The sequence below is a fragment of the Tamandua tetradactyla genome, chromosome 2 (assembly GCF_023851605.1).
Source record: "Tamandua tetradactyla isolate mTamTet1 chromosome 2, mTamTet1.pri, whole genome shotgun sequence".
NCBI classification, from domain to species: domain Eukaryota; kingdom Metazoa; phylum Chordata; class Mammalia; order Pilosa; family Myrmecophagidae; genus Tamandua; species Tamandua tetradactyla.
In genome coordinates, this window is record NC_135328.1 from 61,401,912 (window position 1) to 61,423,902 (window position 21,991).

The window sequence follows — 21,991 nt, forward strand, 5'->3', positions numbered from 1 at the left end:
AGTGGTTACAATATTGAGTTCCTACCACAGAAGTTCCTCAGAGCTTGTTACATTAAAAGTGGCCATCAGATTATGCTGCTGTTACTTAATATTTGGAGTAGAAATGGTTGTGTTCTCCTCATTGCGTTGTATGGTGTGGTTGGGATGTTATGTTGTTCCTAGAAGCTTAGCCCTAAGCCCATGTTTCTAGCTCTCCTAATAATTTGAAGCTTAATAAATATCTTTCATAAATCCCTTTTCTGCTTTCACTATCCAGAACTATTAACTATTAACTACTATTTATGAAAAAGAGCCCCAACCAATAAAATTATTATATTTAATAAATCTAAAACTCCCTTGATTATAAAAGTTATTTTACAAACTACAAGGAAAAAAAGATGCTAAAACAAAAATTTACATGCCATTAATTGTGAGACACAATCTGACTTCAGAGTTGTTTAAATTAGAAAAAAAATGTGCCTTGGAATCAATGAAATATGTTATTAGCAACTGGAATTCCTCCAAATGAAATTGACACGGAGTTGATTATGGTTTTAAGAGACTTATATCATTTAGGGGGAAAAAACATGCCTAGTTCTCATAAAAGCAGAAATTATGATGGCTCAATCCTAGGATAATCCTCAAATACCACCAGAAAGTGCAGTGCTAATCAGCACAGTGCCCCACAGGAAATCCTCCACTAAGGCGCTCTCAGAATGCTGGATGAGGGATCTCATCCATGTGGGCAAAATGCGACCAAGGAACTCCATAGCTGAGAAAGTGAGTCAACAAACAGATGCCTGTCAGATTTTCTAGTCTCATCATTTACTTTATTATTCACCACCAAAAAATACAGATGATACTCTGGACTAATGATCAATGTATAGTTCTTTAAATTTACTTTATTTTATTCTCTATTTCTTCCATGACTACATCAGGAATTTGGGGGAGGGGAGTAGCTTAAAGGTAGTTCAAAGGCAGTTCAAACAAAAGTAGTGGGATTATTAAAAGCCATATTCACAAAATTAACTAGAGCCTGAAGGGATATTACCTATAACGAAGAGAACCTGTTTTTGAAGAACAGTGGTCTTATACCCCAAGAAGCAGTAGCTGGGTATGTCATTGAGCTGTCCACCATTGGATAGAAGGTGAATTAATTGGCAGATGTATAGTGGATGGTTGGATTGTATAGATGAGGACTCTCTTGGATTCACATATATAGGAAAATTATGTGTGTGTGTTGGGCAAACAAGGACTGAATTGTAGTGAACACCTCCCAATGGGCTTATTCAGGATCCCTCTTCTCCTGGAGGCTTCCCTCCACACAACATATTCACAGGATTTTCATGGTTAATTTGCTCCTCAGATCCTTGGCCACAGTTGAATGGCCTGAAAGAACCCACAAGAAAGCTACTAGAGCTTTCAGCAAAGTTGCAAAGTGCAAGATCAGACAAAAAATCAGTTGTGTTTCTATACATCGGCTGTGAGCAACCCAAAATGGATATCAATAAAAGAGTTCCGTTCATACTAGCATCTAAAAGAATAAAATATCTAGGAATAAGTTTAAACAAATGTGAAAGACTTGTACACTGAAAACTACAAAATATTGCTGTAAGAAATTAAAGATCTAAATAAATGAAAAGACATCCTATGTCCATGAATTGGAAAACTTAATATTGTTAAAAGGTCAATACTACCCAAAGTGATCTGCAGATTCAAAGCAATGCTGATCAAAATTCCAGCAGCCATTTTTTACAAAAATGGAAAAGCCAATCTTCACATTCATGTGGAATTAAAAGGGGACCAAAATAGCCAAAACCATCTTGAAAAAGAACAAAGTTGAAGGACTCACACTTTCTGATTTCAAAACATACTACAAAGTTACAGAAATTTAAAAAAAAGTGTGGTACTGGCATAAGGATAAACGCATAGACCAATGGAATTTAGAGCTCAGGGATAAACCCTCACATCTATGGCCAATTGATTATTTGGGGTGGGGGGTGCATGGGCTGGGAATTGAACCCTGGTCTCCCGCATAGCAGGCAGGCATTCTAGCACTGAATTACCCATGCACCCCTGGCCAATTTATTTTCACAAGAGTGCCAAGTCCATTCAAAGTGGAAAGAATAGTCTCTTTAAAAAATGGTGCTGAGAAGATAAAAAGTATTTGCAAAGTCCCTTAAGGGACTGGAGAAAAAAATGTGGGACAATTAAAATTCCCCACCTGGGCTGAAAATAGATGGTAATTAATATTTTAAAATTTCAAGTTATGTGTGAGACTAAAGCAAAAAATGTTTATTTGGTATAAAATTTATATTTTGACTAGGGCATTTCCTAATATAACATGTAGATAGCTTAACTGAACACCATAAGTACATGGAACCTTGAATAGGACATGAGATTTTATTGGTTTGTCCAACATGATGCCCCGATAAATCCCAGAGTGATCTGATCAGTGAATAAAAACGTATTTGCAAAGTCCCCTTCAGGGAATGGTGAGAACGGGGGAAAACTCAACCTCCCCAAGTTGAATGCTTGATATTCTCACAAGCAGTGTGGACAACCAAAGCTACAGGCTGAGCCCCCAGTCTTGGGATTTGTTCATATGAAACTTAACCCCACAAAGGATAGGTCAAGCCTACTTAAAATTAGGCCTAAGAGTCACCCCCAAGAGAACCTCTTTTGTTGCTCAGATGTGGCCCCTCTCTCCAGCCAACACAACAAGCAAACTCACCACCCTCCCCCTGTCTACATGGGACATGACTCCCAGGGGTGTGGACCTTCCAGGCGACATGGGACAGAAATCATAGAATGAGCTGAGACTCAGCATTAAGGGATTGAGAAAAAACCTAGAATGAGCTGAGACTCAACATCAAGAGATTGAGAAAACCTTCTTGACCAAAAGAGGGAAGAGTGAAATGAGACAAAGTGTCAATGGCTGAGAGATTCCAAACGGAGTCCAGTGGTTATCCTGGAGGTTATTCTTACACATTAAGTAGATACACACTGTGTGATTGTGAAAACCTTGTGTCTGATGCTCCTTTTATCAACCTTGTCAACAGACGAGTAGAACATACGGAATAAAAATAAATAATAGGAGGAACAAATGTCAAAATAAACTTAGTTTGAAATGCTAGTGATCAATGAAAGGGAGGGGTAAGGGGTGTGGTATGTATAATTTTTTTTTTCTGTTTTCGTTTTATTTCTTTTTCTGTTGTCTTTTTATCTTTTTCTGAATTGATGCAAATGTTCTAAGAAATGATCATGATAATGAATATGCAACTATGTGATGATATTGTGAATTACTGATTATATATGTAGAATGGAATGATCATATGTTAAGAATGTGTTTCTTTCTTGTCACATTTTTTTAAAAATTAAAAATTAATAAAAAAAATTTTAAAAATCCCCAACTAGGGAATTCCTGATATCCTTTCAAATATTAAGGACTCCCAATTTAATAAGCCAAGCCCTAGATCTTGAGGCTTGTCCTTATGAAATTTATTTCTGTAATGGTAAAGTTAAGCCTACTTATAATTATGTCTAAAAGTCACCCACAGAGAACCTCTTTTGTTGCTCAGATGTGACTTCTCTCTCCAAGCCAAATTCTGCAAATAAACTCACTACCCTCTTCACTACATGGGACGTGACTCCCAGCAGTGTAGGTCTCCCTGGCAATGTGGGGGATGACTCTCAGGGACCTAGTATTGTGGGATTGACAATGCCTTGACCAAGAGAGGGAAGATAAATTTAACAAAATAAAGTTGCAGTGGCTAAGAGATTTCAAATAAAGTGGAGAGATTTTTCTGGAGGTTACTTTTATGTAAGTTTCAGCCAGATATTACAAATATCCACAGCATGCCAACCCCCAACTCATAGTACTACTGAAAATCTTAAAGAATACCCTGAGCTCTATCTAGGACTCTATAAAGATTTTACCTATAAAGTTTTTTTTTTTCAGAAACTTAAAGTCTCCAGATGGCTCCTATGCCACAAAAGCCCTGAAACCCAGAGGTACCAGTCTCTCGAAGAAGATAAACTAGTTTCATTCCTCTGCTGCATGTCAACACCCCTTTTCAGCATGAAGAAGTTAGAATGGTCATTGCCCACATATCCCTGAAAACTGAGAGCATGATCAAATGAGAGGGAGGAATGTAACTGAGAAGTTATAATTTACCAAATAATTATGACATCTGACTCATTATACAGATATTTCTTTTTAGTTTCTAGTGCATTAGAATAGCCAGAAATACCTGAAGTTTTGGGTTGTACTCTAGTAGCCTTGATCTTTGATAATGATTCTATAACTATGTACCAGGTTTGAAAGTGTGTGTGCCCCAGAAAAGTTCTATAATCCTGATTCCATATTGTAGGGTGGAAACCTTTTTGATTAGATTATCTTCCTGGAGATGTAGCACTCCCAGTTGTGGGTGTGACCTTTTGCCTCCATGAAGATGTAGCATGCCCAATTGTGAGTGTAGCTTTATGATTAGATAGAGATGTGACTCTGCCCATTCAGGGTAGGCCTTGACTAGTTCACTGAAGTCTTTTAAAAGTGGAAGCATTTTGGAAAAGCAAATACAGATGCTCAGAGAACAGTTTCTTCAGAGCTGACATAGACATGGATGTTTGGAGATGCTTGGAGTGCTGACAGAGAGAGCAGATGCCCAGACAACGGGCAGAGCCCAGTGGATGTTGCCATGTGCCTTCCCACGAGATGTTAAGCAAGCCAGACCCAGAGTTGTGTGCTGGGGGAGCTAAGGGAGGCCCACAGATGCTTAGGGAGGAAACCACTGGCATCAGAAGCTGGAAGAAATGGAACCAGGAGCAAGGATGAGCAGATGTCAACCACGTGCCTTCCCAGCTGACAGAGGTGTTCTGGACAGCATTAGCCTTTCTTGAGTGAAGATAACCTCTTATTGTTGTCTTAATTTGGACATTTTCAGGGCGTTAGAACTGTGAACTTGTAACTTATTAAATTACCTTTTGAAAAGCTAATACAAACTATATAGCCTTCATCTTGTGATCGAGTGATGGTAAAAATCTTGTAACTGGCACCCCCTTTATCCAGTGTATGGGTGGATGAGTAATAAAATAAAGAAATGTGGGCTGGTTTGAAGTTGTTATATACCCCATAAAAGACCATGTTCTCTCATCTTTTTTCTTCAGATTTTTTTAAAATGCAATTTAATTGAAATATATTCACATACCATATAATCACCCAAACTGTACAATCGATGGTTCACAGTATCATCATATAATTATGCATTCATGACCACAATCAATTTTTGAACATTTTCATTACTCAAAAAAATACATACAAAAATGAAAAAGAACACCCAAAACATTCATGACCCTTATCCCTCCACATTATTTATTATTTTTGTCTTTATTTTTTTACACATCTGTCCATACACTGGATAAAGGGAGTGTTACCCCCAAGGTTTTCACAATCACATGGTCACACTACAAAAGCTATGTAGTTGTACAATTATCTTCAAGAGTCAAGGCTACTGGAATACAGTTCAACAGTTTCAGGTATTTCCTTATAGCTATTCTAATCCACTAAAAACTAAAAAGGGATATTTATATAATGCCAGAAGGCCCTCTTGACTCTATTTGAAATCTCTCAGCCACTGAAACATTATTTTGTTTCATTTATCTTCCCATTTTTGGTCAAGAAGCCTTTCTTAATCCCATGACGCCAGGGCCAGGCATCCCTGGGATCATGTCCCATGTTACCAGGGAGATTTACAACCCTGGGAGTCAGTTCCCACATAAAGGGGAGGGCAGAGCTTACCTGCTGAGTTAGTTGGCTTCAAGAGAGAGGCCACATCTGAGTAACAAAAGAGGTTCTCTGAGGTGACTTTTAAGCATAACTATAAGTAGGCTTAATTTCTCCTTTGCAGGAATAAGTTTCCTTCCAATGAGAACTTAGAAAGAAATGATGAATATATTAATGCAAACTGAAAGGAAGGTGATCCTTGTTTTAAAGTGGCAGAGAATTTGGCAAAATTAAGTCCTGATGTAGGATAGAATGCAAATTTGAAAGTAATCAGCTGGGAATCTAGCCGAGGAAATTTCCAAACTAAATGTGGAAAATGCAGCCTGGCTTCTCCTTGCAGCTTATAGTAAGATGTGAGAGGTAAGGGATAAGCTGAAAAATGAACTCTTGGGTACTAAGAAACCAAAAATTGATGGTCTGGAAAATTCTGAGCTTCCAGAAAGTGAGACCCCAGAAAATAGTGCCCCATGTGAAGATTTCACCAAACATAGAAGAACCAGTCAAACATGTTAGTGGGAGTCAGGATTGCAAATGAAGTTATTCAGAAAGGATTTGTATCCTATTGTCTGATGTCTGAGACCCCTGTTTGCTGCATGGAAACTGACATGTCCATTGTAGGATCTGTATAAACAGAATTACTGCCAGTCTGGACTAAATGGGACAGAAAAGGGGCAGGTTAAAGGAAAAGTGACTTCAAAGGTAGAACCATGGAAGCTAAAGTCTGGAGCCAAAAAATTTCGGTCCAGGAGAGCAGACCCACCCATACATATGGAAAGGGTGAGTTTGCAGAGGGTAGGCCTTCTGCCCCATGATTCAGGAAGAGTGTTACCACCCCAGGGCTCTCAGATACCTGGGGAATTGAGGGGAACTTAGCTGCCCTGCTGTTCAGGGAGAATTCTGCTGCCTCAGGCCTCAGAGAGGACGGAACCCATTCCCTGAGGATTGAGGAGAGCCTGGCCACCACCCCACTTTTCTAAAGGGGTTGAGTGTGTGCCCCAGAGATGGCAGAGAGTTCAGCTACCACCCAGACGCTTGAAAAGGGTGGGGCCAAGGTGGTCTCCCCAGTGTTTGGAGATGTTGGAGCCCTCACCCCAGTGTTTGGACAGCACAGGTTTGCTGTGTAAGCCCTTAGAAAGGGTGGGACTGCCACTCTCTCAAGCCCTGAGGATAAAATATGTTTCTGGAGATGACTCTCAGACTTTGAAATCTAATGAAATTTGCTCTGCGGGTTTTCGGAACTGTTTGGGACCTTTGACCCCTGCTTTCCTTTCTATTTATCCCTACAGCAATGGTAATGTTTATCCTATGACAGTCTTTCCTTTGTGTATTAGAAGCAGATACCTTGTTCTAAGTTGCATAGGTTCCCAGCTGGAGAATTTTGCCTTAGGATAGACCACACCTGTAAGTGATTTTACGACTTTGCACTTATTTATTGTTACTGAAATGATTTAAGCTTTTGTGATATTACGATGGAACGAATGTATTTTTTATATGGAAAGAAAATGTCTTTTGGGGTTCCACTGGGTGAAGTGTGCTGGTTTGAAGCTATCGTGTACTCCATAAAAGGCCATGTTTTCTTAATCCATCCCCGTGGAGGCAGACCTGTTGTTGGGTGGGAACTTTTGAAGTTGTTTCCATGGAGATGTGACCCAGCCCATTCAAGGTGGGTCTTAATCCCCTTGCTGGAGTCCTTTATGAGAGGATAAAAAAACAGATGAAAAAGAGTGAATTTTCAGAGAAGAAATCCAGAGAAAAGCCTCTGGAGGAAACAAAGAGCCATTGAAACCAACCCAGGAGAGAAGGACCAGCAGATATGCCATTTGCCTTCCCATGTAACAAGGGAACCCTAGGTGCAATCAGCCTTTTCTCAGAGAAGGTATCCTCTTGTTGATGCCTTAATTTGGACATTTTCATGGCCTTAGAACTGTAAATTTGTAACCTAATAACCCCCCATTGAAAAAGCCAGCCCATTTCTAGTATGATGCATTCTAGCAGCTTTAGCAAACAAAAACAACATGCATGAAAAAAAATGTTGAAAAACTGGATAGCCACATGCGAAAGAATGAAACTGGATTTATATCTCACACCATATACAAAAATTAACTCAAAATGGATCAATGACTTAAACATAAAACTCTTAGAAGAAAACATAGGGGAAAATCTTCAGGTTCCTGCATTTGGTAATGGATTCTTAGATATGACACCAAAAGCATGAGCAACAAAAGAAAGATAGAGAAATCGGTCTTTATCAAAATTAGAAACCTTTATGTATCAAAGGACATTATCAAGAAAGTGAAAAGACAACCTGCAGAAGGAAAGAAAATATGTGTAAATCATATATCATCTGATAAAGGTTTACTATCCAGAATATAAAAAGAACTCCTACAGCTCAACAACAAAAAGGCAAACAATCCAATTTTAAAATGGGCAAGGACTTGAATAGACATTCCTTCAAAGAGATACAAATGTCCAATAACCATATGAAAAGATGACAAACATCACTAGTCATCAGGATAATGCAAATAAAAACCATAATGATATACTACTTCACATTTATTAACATCATTCATAATAGCCAAAAGGTGGAAAAAAGCAAGTGTCCATCAGCAGGTGAATGAATAAATAAAATGTGGTATATCCATGCAATAGAATACTATTCAGCCATGCAAAGGAATGAAGTTCTGATACACACTACAACATGGATAATACTCTAAAAACTTGTTTTTAACTTGAAAACATTTTAAGGGAACTAAGCCAAACACAGAAGGACAAATATTGCATGATTCCACTCATATGAAATACCTAGAATAAGCAAATCCATAGAAATGGGAAGTAAACTAGAGGTTACCATGGAACTGGGGAGAAGGAACGGGGAGTTATTGCTTAATGGGTAGAGAATTCCTGTTTTGGGTGATGAAAACGCTTTGGTGAGGGATGGTTTTCAAGGCAGCAGAACATTGTAGATATAATTAATGCTACTGAATTGTACAATTAAAAATAGTTAAAATGGAAAATTTTACGTTACATCACAATAAAATTTAAAAGGAAAAAAAGAGAAATAAAGAAAATATCACCACAGTATTCCTAGTCACCTACCTGGGAGTTATTTCAGGCTTATCCTCCCTCTTACCCTCCATATTCTATAGGTCTCTAAGACTTGCCAATTGAAGCCTTCAAGTATCCTCATTGCTCTCTTGTTCTCTCTCCTCCTATCTCCCTGCATTATTTCATTCTCTTGTCACAACTCCTTGTCTTCACACTCAAATGCCTTTAACCTCTCTTCGACTCAGCAGTCCGAATCATCCTTCTAATGCCTGAATATGATCACATTATTCCTTTGCTGAAAATTCTTCAGTGGCTCCCCACTGTTTTCAGAATAAAATCTGAACCCCTATAGCTGGGTCACAAATCCATTCACATCACGCTTAGATGTGCAACGATATGTCTCCTTTGTTTCCTATAACTGATGTGCTCTTTCTCACAATGCCTTCATCCTGCTGGGTAACAGGGAGGAAAAACTAAATTTAATCCACTCTGGTAAACTCAGTAGGATCCAATAATTTATTTTAGACAGTCTCTAAGTAATTCAGTAGCATTGGATGACTCAGTCTTTTAGATTATTTTACTCTTCCCTTTCTCCTTTTTAAGATAGCATCTGGATTAAAAGGGGTCTTACGTGAATTTCATGGCATTGGGGGGAGGGTGCATTAGCCACATGATCCTGTGGGTGTGTCAGCTGGCATTTGCTGAGATGTTGTTGGTCTGGTATAAATGAATTAGTGAATAATAACCCAAAGATCATATTACTGTAACCATTTCGCAGATGAGGAAACTGAAGCTAAGAGGGATTAAGCAATTTGCCCAAGGTCACTAAACTAGTAACTGGCAGAACCAGGAATCAATACCACCCTGATTCTGATAGGTACTAGGCTATATGAGTCGAATTCCAGAGAGAAATTAAGGCTGGATTTGGGAGCACTGGGTGTCCTGATGGTATAGCCTCAGAGTTGTGATCATTCTTGGAGAAAATGTAGAGTGGGATGAAAAAAGAGCTCAGAACAGAACACCTAGGGATCACTGGCATGTAAATGTTAGGGAAAGAAAGATCTCCCTGACTATACTCCTGCCCAAACTGATCTTTTTGGAAGAGCTTCTAGGATGGAGAGGATCAGGTCCTCCCCCATGCCTGGTCCTATTCCAGCCAGGACTGAACCATCCCTCTGGGTACCCCACTCCTCTCTATCCCAGACCCGTCCACCGTACAGCAAAGCCCAAGCTAGCTTGACCAGTTGCACTAGATGGGAATTCGGTAAATGTGTCCAAAGAATTTGTGTTACCAAAGACTCACACCTCATGGAGCCAGGAAATGTGCAGCTAGCTACAAACACTCCAGAGTGGGGGTACATAGTACACTCCCGGGTGGGTGTGGGACATGCAGGAGTACAGGGGGCTTCCAAGATGAGGAGGTTCGGTCTCCTCCCTGGTGTGGTATGTCCGAATGTCGAAGACAGAGACCTTTCCCAGATACGGAGGGACGGCCTTCTCAGATGCGAGGGTGCAGAGGCCTTTCTCGGATGGTGGGTGTGCAGCTCTTCCAGGTGTGCAAAGTGCGAGAAATCCTTGCAGGTAGGTAAGCCTTCACCCAGAGATCCATCAAGACAGAGCGATCTCTACAACCCTCCTCTGGCTCTCGCCCCCGCCCCTTGCAAGGGGCGGACCAGTCACCTCCCCAGAAAAAGACCAATGGCGCAGAAGCCGGGCGAGGTCAGCCAATTGGACGGCAGCAGCAGTATGGTTGTGACCCCGCCCCCGACAGGCCGCCGGCTGGAGGCTCCTCAGGAGGCGGGGCTCTCCGCTGTTTTTGCTGCCTGCCGAGCTCGGCCGAGCGTAACCGAGCTCAGCCGATCCAGGCCGAACGCAGCCGAGCCTAGCCGAGCCTCCCGCAGCTGCGACCGCCGCCCCGGCACCGCCGAGCTAGCGAGCGGCTGTGGAGAAGGCGCCGCCCCAGGGGGAGGAGGTGCCAGCTCGCCGCAGACCGCCAGCGGCAGAGGCCGCCCCGGTCGCGCCGCGGCGGGAGCGGCCGGCGGAGGCTGCGCGGCCGAGGGGGAGGGACGGAGGAGGGGACGTCGCCCCTGCCCGCCCCCCGCCGCCTCGCAGGCTCCAGAGCTCCAGTCGGTGCCCAGCATCCCGCTGCCCTGGACCCTCCAGGGGCGCGCGCCAGGCTCAATTCAGGTAAGGGGGGCTCTCGCCCCACGGGCACGGGGGCGAGATCCAGAGACCGAGATAAAGAGACAGAGAGACACACAGACGGGGAGAAAGCGAGACAGACACAAAGACAGAGACACACACGAGACGCACAGAACCACAGAGACAGAGAGACCCTTCAGAGAGGGAGAGAGATCCATGGGGACGGAAGAACACCCAGGCGGGAAGAAAGACTAGAGACAGAGTCGGAGAGAAACGAGACACAGAGAGACACACTCAGACACTAAGACACAGAAGCAGATATAAGGAGAGCTACACAGAGAAATAGCCACACACAAACGCAGAGGTGGAGATACAGGGGCAGAGGCACACGTCTAGGCGAAGGAATGGAGAGACAGAGTAAGACAGCCAGACACCCAGACACATGCACCTGACCTGAAGAGACAGTCCCACGGAAAGGCACACCCAGGTACACAGCCTTGGACACATAGAATCCACACATGCCTGCCAGGGCCTCCACAAAGTTCCCTCTGTGTGAGCTGGCGCTTCTGGAGGTCCCCTGGGCTCGCTGGCTGGAGTCCTGAGAGGGGGAGGTGCCCAGGCCACACAGATGCTGGTCACAATCCCCATCCTCTGTGGCCTTGGGTTCCCGCAGTTCCACCCACCCACAGAGTGCTTTTGAGGGCTGGAAGTTCCAAGGAGAATGAGATACAGGCTGACAGCTCCAGCTCCCCACAGCACTAACCTCCCACCCCAGATACCCTGGGCCGGGCTTGAGGATGAGGGTGTTGACTCTGGGGGGCTATTTGGCTTGCTGTGACCCAAGGCCCTCTGCCTGGGAGGCCAGAGATGTGGGAGGGGGAGGCTCTCTCACCCCTCCTCATAGGCCTCATCTCCCCCTTCCCTCCTCATCACCCTTTCCTTTGCTCTGTACCCAACAACCCCCTGCCCTCCCTCATCCCCTCCTCCCCAACAGGCTCAGGACTGCATGAGGACATCTCTACTGCCCAGGAATCATTGAGTGTGAGAAGAGGACAGCATCTTTGGAAGGCTGACCAAAGCAGAGTTCTGCCTCGGCATGGGCCTTGCCATTGAGGCAGTCCCACTGTGTGTGCTCATCTGAGGGTGCTGCCTGTCATGGGGGCAGCCATCTCTCAGGGGGCCCTCATCGCCATTGTCTGCAACGGCCTTGTAGGCTTCTTGCTGCTATTGCTCTGGGTCATTCTGTGCTGGGCCTGCCACTCCCGCTCTGCCGACATCGACTCCCTCTCCAACTCCAGTCCCAACTCCAGCCCCGGCCCCTGTCCTGAGAAGGCACCCCCGCCCCAGAAGCCCAGCCATGAAGGCAGCTACCTGCTACAACCCTGAAGGCCCCTGGCCTAACCTGGAGCCTGAGACCTAAATCCACTCCACTCAGAGCCTGGAATCAGGATCCGAGAGTCCAGCCGGCCTGTGGTCCAGAACTCAGAGTCCAGTCTGCCTGCCTGGAGCTGCACCCGGCAACACAGAATCTAGCCAGCCTGGCTCGAAGAAGGGCTTTGGTGGCCCTAGGGATTCGGGTCTGGGGTGGGAATCTGTGAGTTGGTGCTAGGGCCAGGACCATCTGGACTCTGCTTCATCCCAAGGGCCAGGGGTTGGATCTACCTTCTCCCTAGGCTAAGCGCCTGTAGGCCCTCTAGGTCGGGGAAGTAAACTGGAACCTATTTCCCAATAATGGGAGGGAGTCCAGGTTGGGCCCTTTCTCTGGTCCTCCTGCTATTAGCTGGATAATAAATGGAACTATGGCTCTATCCTGAGATTTTTTTTCCTCTTCCTGAGGGCCCTACGATAGCAAGATTAAAAGAATGGGGTGACTTTCTGACATGGGTTTATTTGTGCAAAGTGGGAGGGAGTAGTGGTGCTGAGGACTAAGTCCCAGAGGAAAATGCTGGGGTCAAGGCTGGAGCAAGATGCTAAGGGAGGATGCTAGGGTCACATGCTGGGTGCTAAGGCTGGGATGGGTAACAGAGTCAGGGGCTGCAAGTTCAAGAAACGGGATGGGGCTGAGGCCACGCCCTCAGGTCTTGGTTTTCACTTCCCTCACCAGGTTCAGCAGTTTGTCCAGTTTTGCGATCTCCACAGCTGGACCCTTCTGTACTTCCTGCCCCTTCTTTTCCTGGTGAGATGAAAAGTGCGGGTGGTGGAGAAGGGGCGGTGAGGAATGATTCACCTCTCTCTGGGTCCTGGCATAGCCTCCTCTGCCCAGCCTGCTCTGGTTATGACCTCAATCCCCTCCCCACATGGTCCTTCTCCTTCTAAGGCTAGGTGACACAGGGGCCCAGCTGAGGGCCTGGGAGAAGGATCCGGCTCTGGCTCCCAACCTCAGGTGGACATAGGATCTTGATACTGGGAGAAAAGGGGGAAGACATCCACTCCCCGACCCTCAGAGGATCTGGCCTTTCAAGCCAGGGGAGAGCTGGAGCCCTGGGGAGGTCTGGGGCTTCTGTTAGGACCACCTTTCCACAGATAGGTCTCTCTGGCTGAGTCCTATCAAGGAACTAAAAGGTATGTATTTGGGGAGGGAGAAGAGTGTGGACAGAGCTACAGGTGACCTCACTTAGTATTCTTATTGAATACCCCTAAGCCAGGTTGGAGTTGTGGTACCATTTGGGCTCCAGGCCTGCTATGTCAGATAACCCCAGGTGGGAAAGTGTGTCAGGAGACCCATGATTGCAAATGGAATTTCCCAAGTGCAGATGTCCTTGGCTGGGACTGTCCATCAGAACAAATGCTGCGTTTATTAGCCCTTACCCCAACTTCTGGGACCCTAGTGCTTCTTCTGGTAAGGGGTATGGGTTGCTTGCAGGCCCAGAGACTCCTTGCAGAGTAGCACCAGTCTCATCCATCCTCTGTCCAGGCGGGATGTGGGCTGTGCTGGGGCAGACTGGGGCAGCTCTCATTTCCTGCCTTCCCTTAGCTCCCTCCCTCTCCCCACCACCCTCAGCCACCTGTGCCCACTGCTCACTGGCACCTGCCCAGCCTTGCCTGCTGAAGGCCTGGTCTTGCTTTGGCTTGTCCGATGAAGTGGGAAGAATATGCAGGGCTAGTAGGCCCCCTCCTGGCCACACCCAACTGCTGACACTGCAGGGTTCAGGTCTTCTAGTGTGACCCCTGCACTTGCTCCTAAATCTGTCTCCCCATCCCCTTGCAGCCTTTGCCATTACCCAGTTCACCTCTGCGCTCTAGGGACAGAGGACAAAAGCGTCTTTCTCTTTCTCTTCCTACTCTCCCTCCCAAGGGTTCCCTTGGCTTTACCTCATCCTCCAGAAGTTAGAGGGCCTGGCCCCAACTCTGTCATGAACTTCCTATGTGACTTTGGGCACATCCTTTGCTTCTTTGAGCCTCAGTTTCCCATTTATACAACATTTAGGGAAAGATAATCCTTGTCTTTTGAGAAGCTGGGGCTCTGACACCAATCATGGGAAGTACCCAGAGCTGCGCTGTCCAGGTCTTTGTGGCTAAGCTCTCCTGGGAGGGGCAGGGAGACTGCAGGCTGCAGAGGAGGGGCAGTAGCGATGTCCAAAGGACTTCCTTTTGCATGAATCACTTGGCTGCTGATAGGGCTGAGATGATAATTTCACAGGGACCCATAATCCACCCAAGTCCCAGCTCCCAGCTGTGATCTGCCAGGTCCTCGGGGCCTAGTTACTCATGTCTTCAGGTTCTCAGAGATATTGGTCCCCAGATACACAGAACCCAGCTCTCACAGCCATAACTGACCCTTGCTCTGAGAGGCGCTGGGACTGTGGGGGATCCTTGTCTTCCTCAATCAGCATGGGCAGTTCAGGCCCCCACCCATATCTACAGCTCTTCATGGTATCATGGCTGCACTCCCCCTGTACCAAAAGGTGACCACCAGCCCTCCCAAAGACCTGTCCAGCTCTGCCAGCCCAAGCCTGGGTCTCTCACCTCATTAAATTAAAAACAGATTTTATCTGTTCCACAAATTGTGCTGCTTCCTCCCCCTCTCCTTGAGGCCATCTAGGTGGGTCCAGCAGAGAGCTTCAAATCACACCTGAGCCCTCCCTTTCAACCTACTACCCCCAACCCCCAGCCTACCACAGCCTTTGGGCCACAGCTGCAGGCGCTTAGCAGTCTTCTCAGTATTTATAGCCAAGTCCACCCCCTCCCCCAGCTGGCTACAATTACAGGCCCGGCCAAATTCCCAGCCCTTGCCTCCCCAACCATGGTGGGGAATAGACTAGGCCACACCACACGGATGACCGATGACCGTGAAACCCTGACTTGGGAGGGGGAAATGGCTTGTGGGTCGGGGAGGTGTCAGTAGTTGAAAGAAGCCGGCCCCTGCCTAACCTCAAACTGCAATGGGGAGTACAGAAATCAGGGCAACTTGGCTAGCCCTGGCTCAGCCCCAGTCCTGGCCCGGAAGCTGGCAGAAAGCAAAGGGGAGACATTTCCTGTCAGCTTTGCCCAGCTGCACTGGGCTTCAAAACACCTAAATGGTCAGGGCTGGGCTCTGGTTTCTTGGGCCCAGAGTTTTTAAGGGGCTCTTGGGCTGTGGATTCTAAGGCCTTGTTCTGAAGCATGGATTCTTAAGTCTGAATATGGACTCTGAGGTCTATATTTTGAAGTCATGGCTTTTAAAGTATGGCCTGGGTTAGGGGCTCTTGGGTTCTGGGCAAGGTACCCTCATCACAGTAGACCCCCGAAACAGAAATCAGAGCTCAAAAGGAGTCTGCATAGCTGCTGACCAAGTATCCTCCTCATGATTCAATTCCTTCTTCCCTGTGTGGACCCATATCTCCTAGCTCGGGGACCATTGCAGCTGAAACATTTGTGTAAGTCCAGCCAACAAAGCAATGACTAAGCCCAGAGCCCCTTCCCTGGGCTACACCCACATTTTCCTCCACTCCCTGAAAGCCAGTTATGCCCACAAGCCCACCTGCTTCTTGGATGTTTCCGCCCAGGCCTCACAGGTAACTCAGACTTAGAACAAAGTTAATCTCAATGTCTCCCTACAAACCAGCTTCTGTGCTCCCCATTCAGGCAATGATATGGCTGTTAACCCAGGTGTACCAAGCCAGAAACCTAGGGCTACCCCTGGCTTTTCCCTTCTCTCTCATCCCCCACCATCCTGGAGACTTTCTTTCTTGCAGTACCCTCCCCTCCCCCAAGCCTGTACCTTGGGCATCTTGCGCAGATTGGGTGAGAGCTTGAGGCAGGTGATGTGCCCACGGTCATCTCCCACAATGATGATGGGGTAGATGGGGTTGAACTGCACGTGGGTGATCTTGTTCTTCTTTTTGGCCACCACGGGCTGGTTGCAGATGGCCTCATACTTGTTGATGGCCAAGTCAAATACGTGGGCCTGTGGAGAGGTTGGTGTCAGCATGTTTGGGGGGACGGGGTCCCTATCCCCTCCTCCGAGGAACCACCCCTGGGCTTTCTGGGGAAACATGGCAGAAGTCTAAGGCTCAGCATGCTGGGGCTGGAGACAGTGGGAGAGGGAATTTTGTGTCTCTGTTATATTTTTCTGGTAGTTGGAAAGGAGGTGAGAATAAAAAGTTTAGGGGAAATTTTAATTCTATGAAGAATTAGCAGTAATAGCAGGCATCATTTCTTGAGCACTTACTTAATGTACCAGGCCCTGGGCAAGCATGTTACATCATCTAATTATAACCCTCAGAATCACTCTGTAAGGCAGGTTCTGTTATTGTCCCCATTTTATAAATGAGGAGTTAGAGGCTCTTACAGGCTAACTTGGGAGTAAGTGGCAGAGCCAGGGTTTACACAGTTAGTGTATGTCAAGTGCTCATTTGGCGTTTGGCACATGTCCTCAATAAATGTTTGATCTTATTTTTACTACCACCTAAGTTCAAGCCACTAAGTGGTCTCCCAGCTCACACTCTTGCTCTCGTACAATCCGTCTTCCATATGCAGTCAGACTTCCCTTTAAAATATTTAAAATCCCCCAACAGTCTCCCTTGGCGTGATAAACAATATTCAGATTCCTTGCCTTGGCCCAGCTCTCCACTCTCATCTCATGCTTTCTCCTCCTTGCTTGCTACACTCCAGCCCCACTTGTCTTCCTGTTTCCTAAACCCTTCAAGCTCACTACAGGGCATTTGCACTAGCTCTTCTTTCTGTCTGGAGTCCCCTCTCTGCCCCCAGTCTTTATATGGCTGGCTCCTGGCCATTCACTTTTCAGCTTAACTGTCACCTCTTCAAAGAAGCCTTCCTGACCACTAAAGTTCAAAACAACCCAGTCCTTTTCTTTCATATTGCCTTTTTAAAAAATATATAGTAGCATTATTGAGATACAATTCACAAACTGTAAAATTCACCCATTTAAAATATACAATTCTTGGTTTTTAGTATTTTCAAAACGTTGTGCACCTATCACCACAATCAGTTTCAAAACATTTGCATCACCCTTCAAAAGAAACCTTATACTTATTAGCAGTTGCTCCCCATGTCTTTTCTAGCCCTAGGCAACCACTGATCCACTTTGTCTCTGTAGATTTGCCTATGCTGGGCATTTCATCTACATGGAATCATACAATATATGGTTTTTTGTGACTGGCTTCTTTACCTAAGAAAATTATTTTCAAGAGTCATCCATGTTATAGCATGTATCAGTACTTAATTCCTTGTTGTGGCTGAATAATAATCCTTAGTATGGATTTATAACATTTTGCTTATCTGTCAGTTGATGGGCGTTTTGGTTGTTTCTACTTTGTGGCCTTTATGAACATACATCCCCCTCTTTTAATTCCCTGCCTAGCACTTAATACTGTGGGAATTTTGTTGCTGTTACTGCTGCTTTTTGTTTCTCTCCCATCACTAGAATGTAGGCTCCAAGAGAGCAGCGACCTGGATTCCCAGGGCTGGACCTGGAACTGAGCAGCCCAATTGGCTCTTAGTAAGCATGTGTTCAGCAAATAGATGACTGATTGGCTTTAGGGTGATGCCTTAACCACAACACTCTTTCCTTGGGGCAGCAGGTGCTTCTCAGTTTCTATCAAAGTCCTTAAGGAAAATGAATTTGTGTCTAAGAATCTGTTCATAAAATGCTTGTTTATGAGCTTTTGCCAACCAAGTGCCTTCCCATCCTACCCCTGCAGAAGCCAAGACTCACATTATATACTTCCAGGGATGGGGGCTCACTACCTTTTAGACAGTATTTCAATCTGATCAATTCTGGCTTATAAGTTTTCCCTTAGATTGATCTGGCCCCTGCCACCCATAGCTCCCTCCCCTGTGTCCTCAGAGAAGGTTAACTGCTCCCTATGGGATCTCATCCCCAGAGTTCTCTGTCCTCCAGAATGAATTCGCCCCATTCCCTCCTTGAGCCTTCGTGGGATGAATGGTTCCTCCTTTGACTGGGCCCTGGGAATACACAGTCCTTATGTCCCACTTCCCCCTACCTGATCTGGGCACAAGTGAACTCTCCAGAAGGGAGACCCTGAGATACCTCACCTTATCTCCAGTAGGGGCTCAGCGGGGTTAGGAAGAAGTCATTCACCTTCCCATTGGTGGTGACCGCTGCAAAAACAGTAGAAGAGTAAGGTGCCCAGGCCACATCGCCCACAGCTGAGTTCAGGTCATAGATGAACATTGGGGTCCTGCAGTGGTAGAGAAGTGGAAGGGTCGGATACAGAGGGCTCACAGTGTCAGAGCCATGCAACTCTGATCAGGGCAGGGAAGGGCAAGGGCAGACTCCTCACTTGATGGTGTGGTCCCAGATCTTTACTGTCCAATCAGAGCTGCAGGACATGAAAACCTTGGTGTGGTATGGGTTCCAGGACACAGCATCCACTGCCATATTGTGGGCATCATAGGTGTCGAGGAATTGGCTGGAGTATGATTTAGAGCACTGGGAGGGCGGGAGGATCAGGAGTCAAAGAGTGAGAGAGTAGCCGCCACCTCCCGAGGGGCCCTGGAGGACCTGAGCCTGAGACTCCTCTTCTGTCCTTACTCCACATCACTGTCAGTCACAGGCTGAACTAGGGCCAAGCTATTCTTGGCTACTCTTCCCACCCTCAACACACTCAGAGAGAAAGGAAGGGTTTAATGGGCTGGGAATTTGGGGTGGGCAGCAGAGATTTCTGGAGGGTGAGAGAAACTGCTATAGTCCGCCCAGTAGCCTGAATCACAGCATTCCAGGCCAGATAGAAAAGCCTTTTCTTCTTGACCCAGGGCAGGTCTGGAGCTCTGGTGAGATGTGGCCTAGCCATCTCCACAGGCTAGGGCCTGTGGCAGATAGACAGAGCCCTGGGTCCATCTGCAGCCACAGTCCAAATCCTTGCAACAGTGATAAGCATCCACCTTGTCCAGGTAAGAGCAGGTGCACAGCCAAGAGCAGAGCCAGGTCTCTAGATTTTCCATTCAGGTTCTTACCTTGCCCAATATGCCCTTCACTCCTTGCCTTCTTCCCTCCTGCTTTCCAAGCTTGACATTGGGAAGGGTGGAGAGGGGGTGGGGACCTCTTTTGCATTCAGACCAGTTTTGGCTGGGCCTCAGGGGCTCCTGGGAGCTTGCTGTAATTAACATTCTGAGTCCCTGGGCCTAAGAAAAGCTAGCAGCAGAGCTATTTCAGGATGGATGGAGGTTCAGAAGGATGTTCACCTACTGAAACTACAGAAACTGGCCATGAGGTTCCATCCTGCTGGTTGGGAGGCTCCCAGTTTTCAGAAATAAATCTGCTTGTTCCCTGGCTTTCAAAGCTCCGCTCAAGTTCAGATCTCCTCCGGGAAGTTAACCAGTTTGTTCCAACCTCCTACCCCCCAACTCCATCCCACCTCTACCTCCTCAGGTTCTTGGAGGGAAGGGAGAGCCCAGAAATTTCCCTTCCCTCCAGATCTCCCATGCTGGGACTGCCTCTCCTTTCACAAAACAATCCAGATGCAGGACTGTGATAAAGTCACCCTCTCAATTCTTCACCTCCTTTCCCATATTTCGCCCCTCTTCCTGTCACCCAGCACTAAGTTCTGTCAGCAGTGGGTCTGTTGAAAACTCTAAGCTCCCCAAGCTGCCCTGTCAGGGGCTGGCAAAGGGGCAGCACTGCCTCACCTTGTAGATTTTGCCCTCCTCTGTGCCCACTAGGAACATGTGGTCGATCTCTTTGTGGAAGTCAAAGGCAGTGCCGCAGCCTCGGGAGGAAAGAGAAAAGCCTGAGCCCAGCTCTGAGAGGGAGGCTTCCAGCACCTCCCCTACCCAGCAGGGAGGCTCAGCACAAGGTGGGACAGACTGAGCCTGGGCTTGCAGACTGAGCCTGTAAGGGCTGGGACCAGGCCAGGCAAACAGAAACCAGCTCTCTGGCCTGCATGTCCCCGGCAGTTAGGATTCTGCAAACGGCCAGGGGTTCTGTAGACAGGAACAGGGTCTGGATAAACAAGGCAGGGATTGAGTTAAACAGGGTCGGGGTCAGGGTAAACAGGGACAGGGTCTGCAAACAGGGATATGGTCTGTGCAAACAAGGATACAGTCTGCATAAACAGGGTAGGAATTGAGTAAACAGGGACAGGATCTGGGTAAACAGGGGCCTGATCTGCATAAACAGGGTTGGATCTGCATAGCAGCACCTGATCGGCATAAACAGGAACAAGGCCTGCAAACACAGCCTGCGAACAGGGATGGGACCTTCATAAACGGGGCAGGATGGGACTGCAAACAGCCAGGGACTCAGCAGACAGGGCTAGGCTTTCCCATTAACTAACTCCAGCTGAGCTTCAGCATAAGTAGCAGAGGGCTCAGTAAAGGGAAGTACCACCGTTACTGATCCTCATGGGGCCTGAAGAACCTGGTCAGGCCTGGGTATGGGTGTACTTGGGGCTCCTACCTACTGTATGTAGCTGCAACCCGTCAAGACCCTCTGTGGTACTGCCTTCCACCTTCAGTTTGATGACATCCGTGTGAACTAGCTCACTCTGCATTCACAGATGGGAGGGAAGGGGCAGCACATGGGTTGAACTGGGGCAGCAGGGCTGGGGAGTGCCCTTTGCCATTCATCTCCCCACCCACCCACCTCTGCATGACCCTCTGTGGGAAGCAGGCACCTTCACGAGCGTCCAAGACACAATCCTGCCGTCAGATGACACAGAGAAGAAGTTAAGGTTGTTGTCCATGTCATCCTTCTGCCACTTGACCTGAAACATCCCAAACCAAAAGCTCTAGGACTCTGCTAGGGTGTTGAGTTAGGGCTGTGAGCCAGGTTCTGTGAGCTGGGCAGGGCTCCTCCAAGAACCCATCTGAGGCCAGAACCCATCTGAAGCAAATTTGGGGATCCCACTGCCCAGAATCCCACGATTGTTCCTCCCTGTCACCTTCTACCCCTCTCCATGACTGTCCTGGGACAACAGTGCCAGCCAGGGCACTTCTCTAATCCACTGGCTTGGCAGTAGAGCCCAACTTCCCCCTGGGTTGGGTTCTAGGAGCCTGGTGGACAGGAAAATAAGGCAGCTCTGGGTTTACTCTTTACATAGAATGGCCAAGAAAGGACCCATCAACCATTTTGCTCCTTATACCACAGGAATCATAAAACTACAGGTTTGCTGTGAGGTGTAAATGAGACGACCTTTGTAAAGCCTTTAGGTGAAAACCTTGTACATATTAAGTGCTCAATAAAAAATAGGTATGATCCTCATTATTGCCATTATCCTAGGATTCTGGGTACCAAGGCTGTGTGGTTCTGTAAGGGACTTTTCCTGCTAGCCTGGGGGCTGGGGAGGAGCAGATCCCCTCCTCTGTCCTCCTTTTCCAGACTTGGCTTTTCTTTAGGAATTTTCTCTTTTATTCTCACCTTCACTTTGTTACTGGCTTCTGTTCCCAGAATCTCACTCCCAAATCCCAGATTTGAGCTGCATTTCTCCATCTGCAAATGGGGTTAATAATCTTGCCCCACCCAACTTCTCAGGGTTGGAAGGGAACATATGGGAAAGTGTTTTGGAGACAGAGTTGTTGTCTTATGAAGATGACACGCTTGAGGCTCAAGTTTCTGTTGCCAGATGTGGAGGCCTGGCC

General features: G+C 46.7%; 2 protein-coding genes and 1 non-coding gene across 4 annotated transcripts in view; 1 reads left to right on the forward strand and 2 right to left on the reverse strand.

Annotated features, from left to right (window-relative positions):
• Nucleotides 1-1,980: 1,980 nt before the first annotated feature.
• TRNAS-GCU (transfer RNA serine (anticodon GCU)) lies at nucleotides 1,981-2,051 on the reverse strand. Its single transcript has one exon. It is a non-coding gene; the product is annotated as a tRNA-Ser (tRNA).
• Nucleotides 2,052-10,865: 8,814 nt separating this feature from the next.
• ENHO (energy homeostasis associated) lies at nucleotides 10,866-12,781 on the forward strand. Its single transcript, XM_077147888.1, has 2 exons — nucleotides 10,866-10,996; nucleotides 11,946-12,781. The coding sequence occupies exon 2, from the start codon at nucleotides 12,107-12,109 to the stop codon at nucleotides 12,335-12,337; it is 231 nt and encodes a 76-aa protein (XP_077004003.1). The 5' UTR covers nucleotides 10,866-10,996; nucleotides 11,946-12,106; the 3' UTR covers nucleotides 12,338-12,781.
• A 38-nt stretch (nucleotides 12,782-12,819) lies between these two features.
• The window catches only part of DNAI1 (dynein axonemal intermediate chain 1), a 66,949-nt gene continuing 57,777 nt past the window's right edge, over nucleotides 12,820-21,991 (reverse strand). Inside the window, exons 14-20 of one of the 2 annotated variants that reach the window (XM_077147881.1) lie at nucleotides 21,028-21,117; nucleotides 20,811-20,898; nucleotides 20,042-20,121; nucleotides 18,697-18,845; nucleotides 18,495-18,594; nucleotides 16,152-16,337; nucleotides 12,820-13,124 (exon numbers count right to left, since the gene is read on the reverse strand). In XM_077147881.1, coding sequence (XP_077003996.1) covers nucleotides 13,026-13,124; nucleotides 16,152-16,337; nucleotides 18,495-18,594; nucleotides 18,697-18,845; nucleotides 20,042-20,121; nucleotides 20,811-20,898; nucleotides 21,028-21,117 — 792 coding nt within the window. In that variant the 3' untranslated portion in view covers nucleotides 12,820-13,025. Of the gene's footprint in view, nucleotides 13,125-16,151; nucleotides 16,338-16,378; nucleotides 18,359-18,448; nucleotides 18,595-18,696; nucleotides 18,846-20,041; nucleotides 20,122-20,810; nucleotides 20,899-21,027; nucleotides 21,118-21,991 lie in introns of those variants that run through there. The other variant, XM_077147882.1, reaches the window with a different exon arrangement.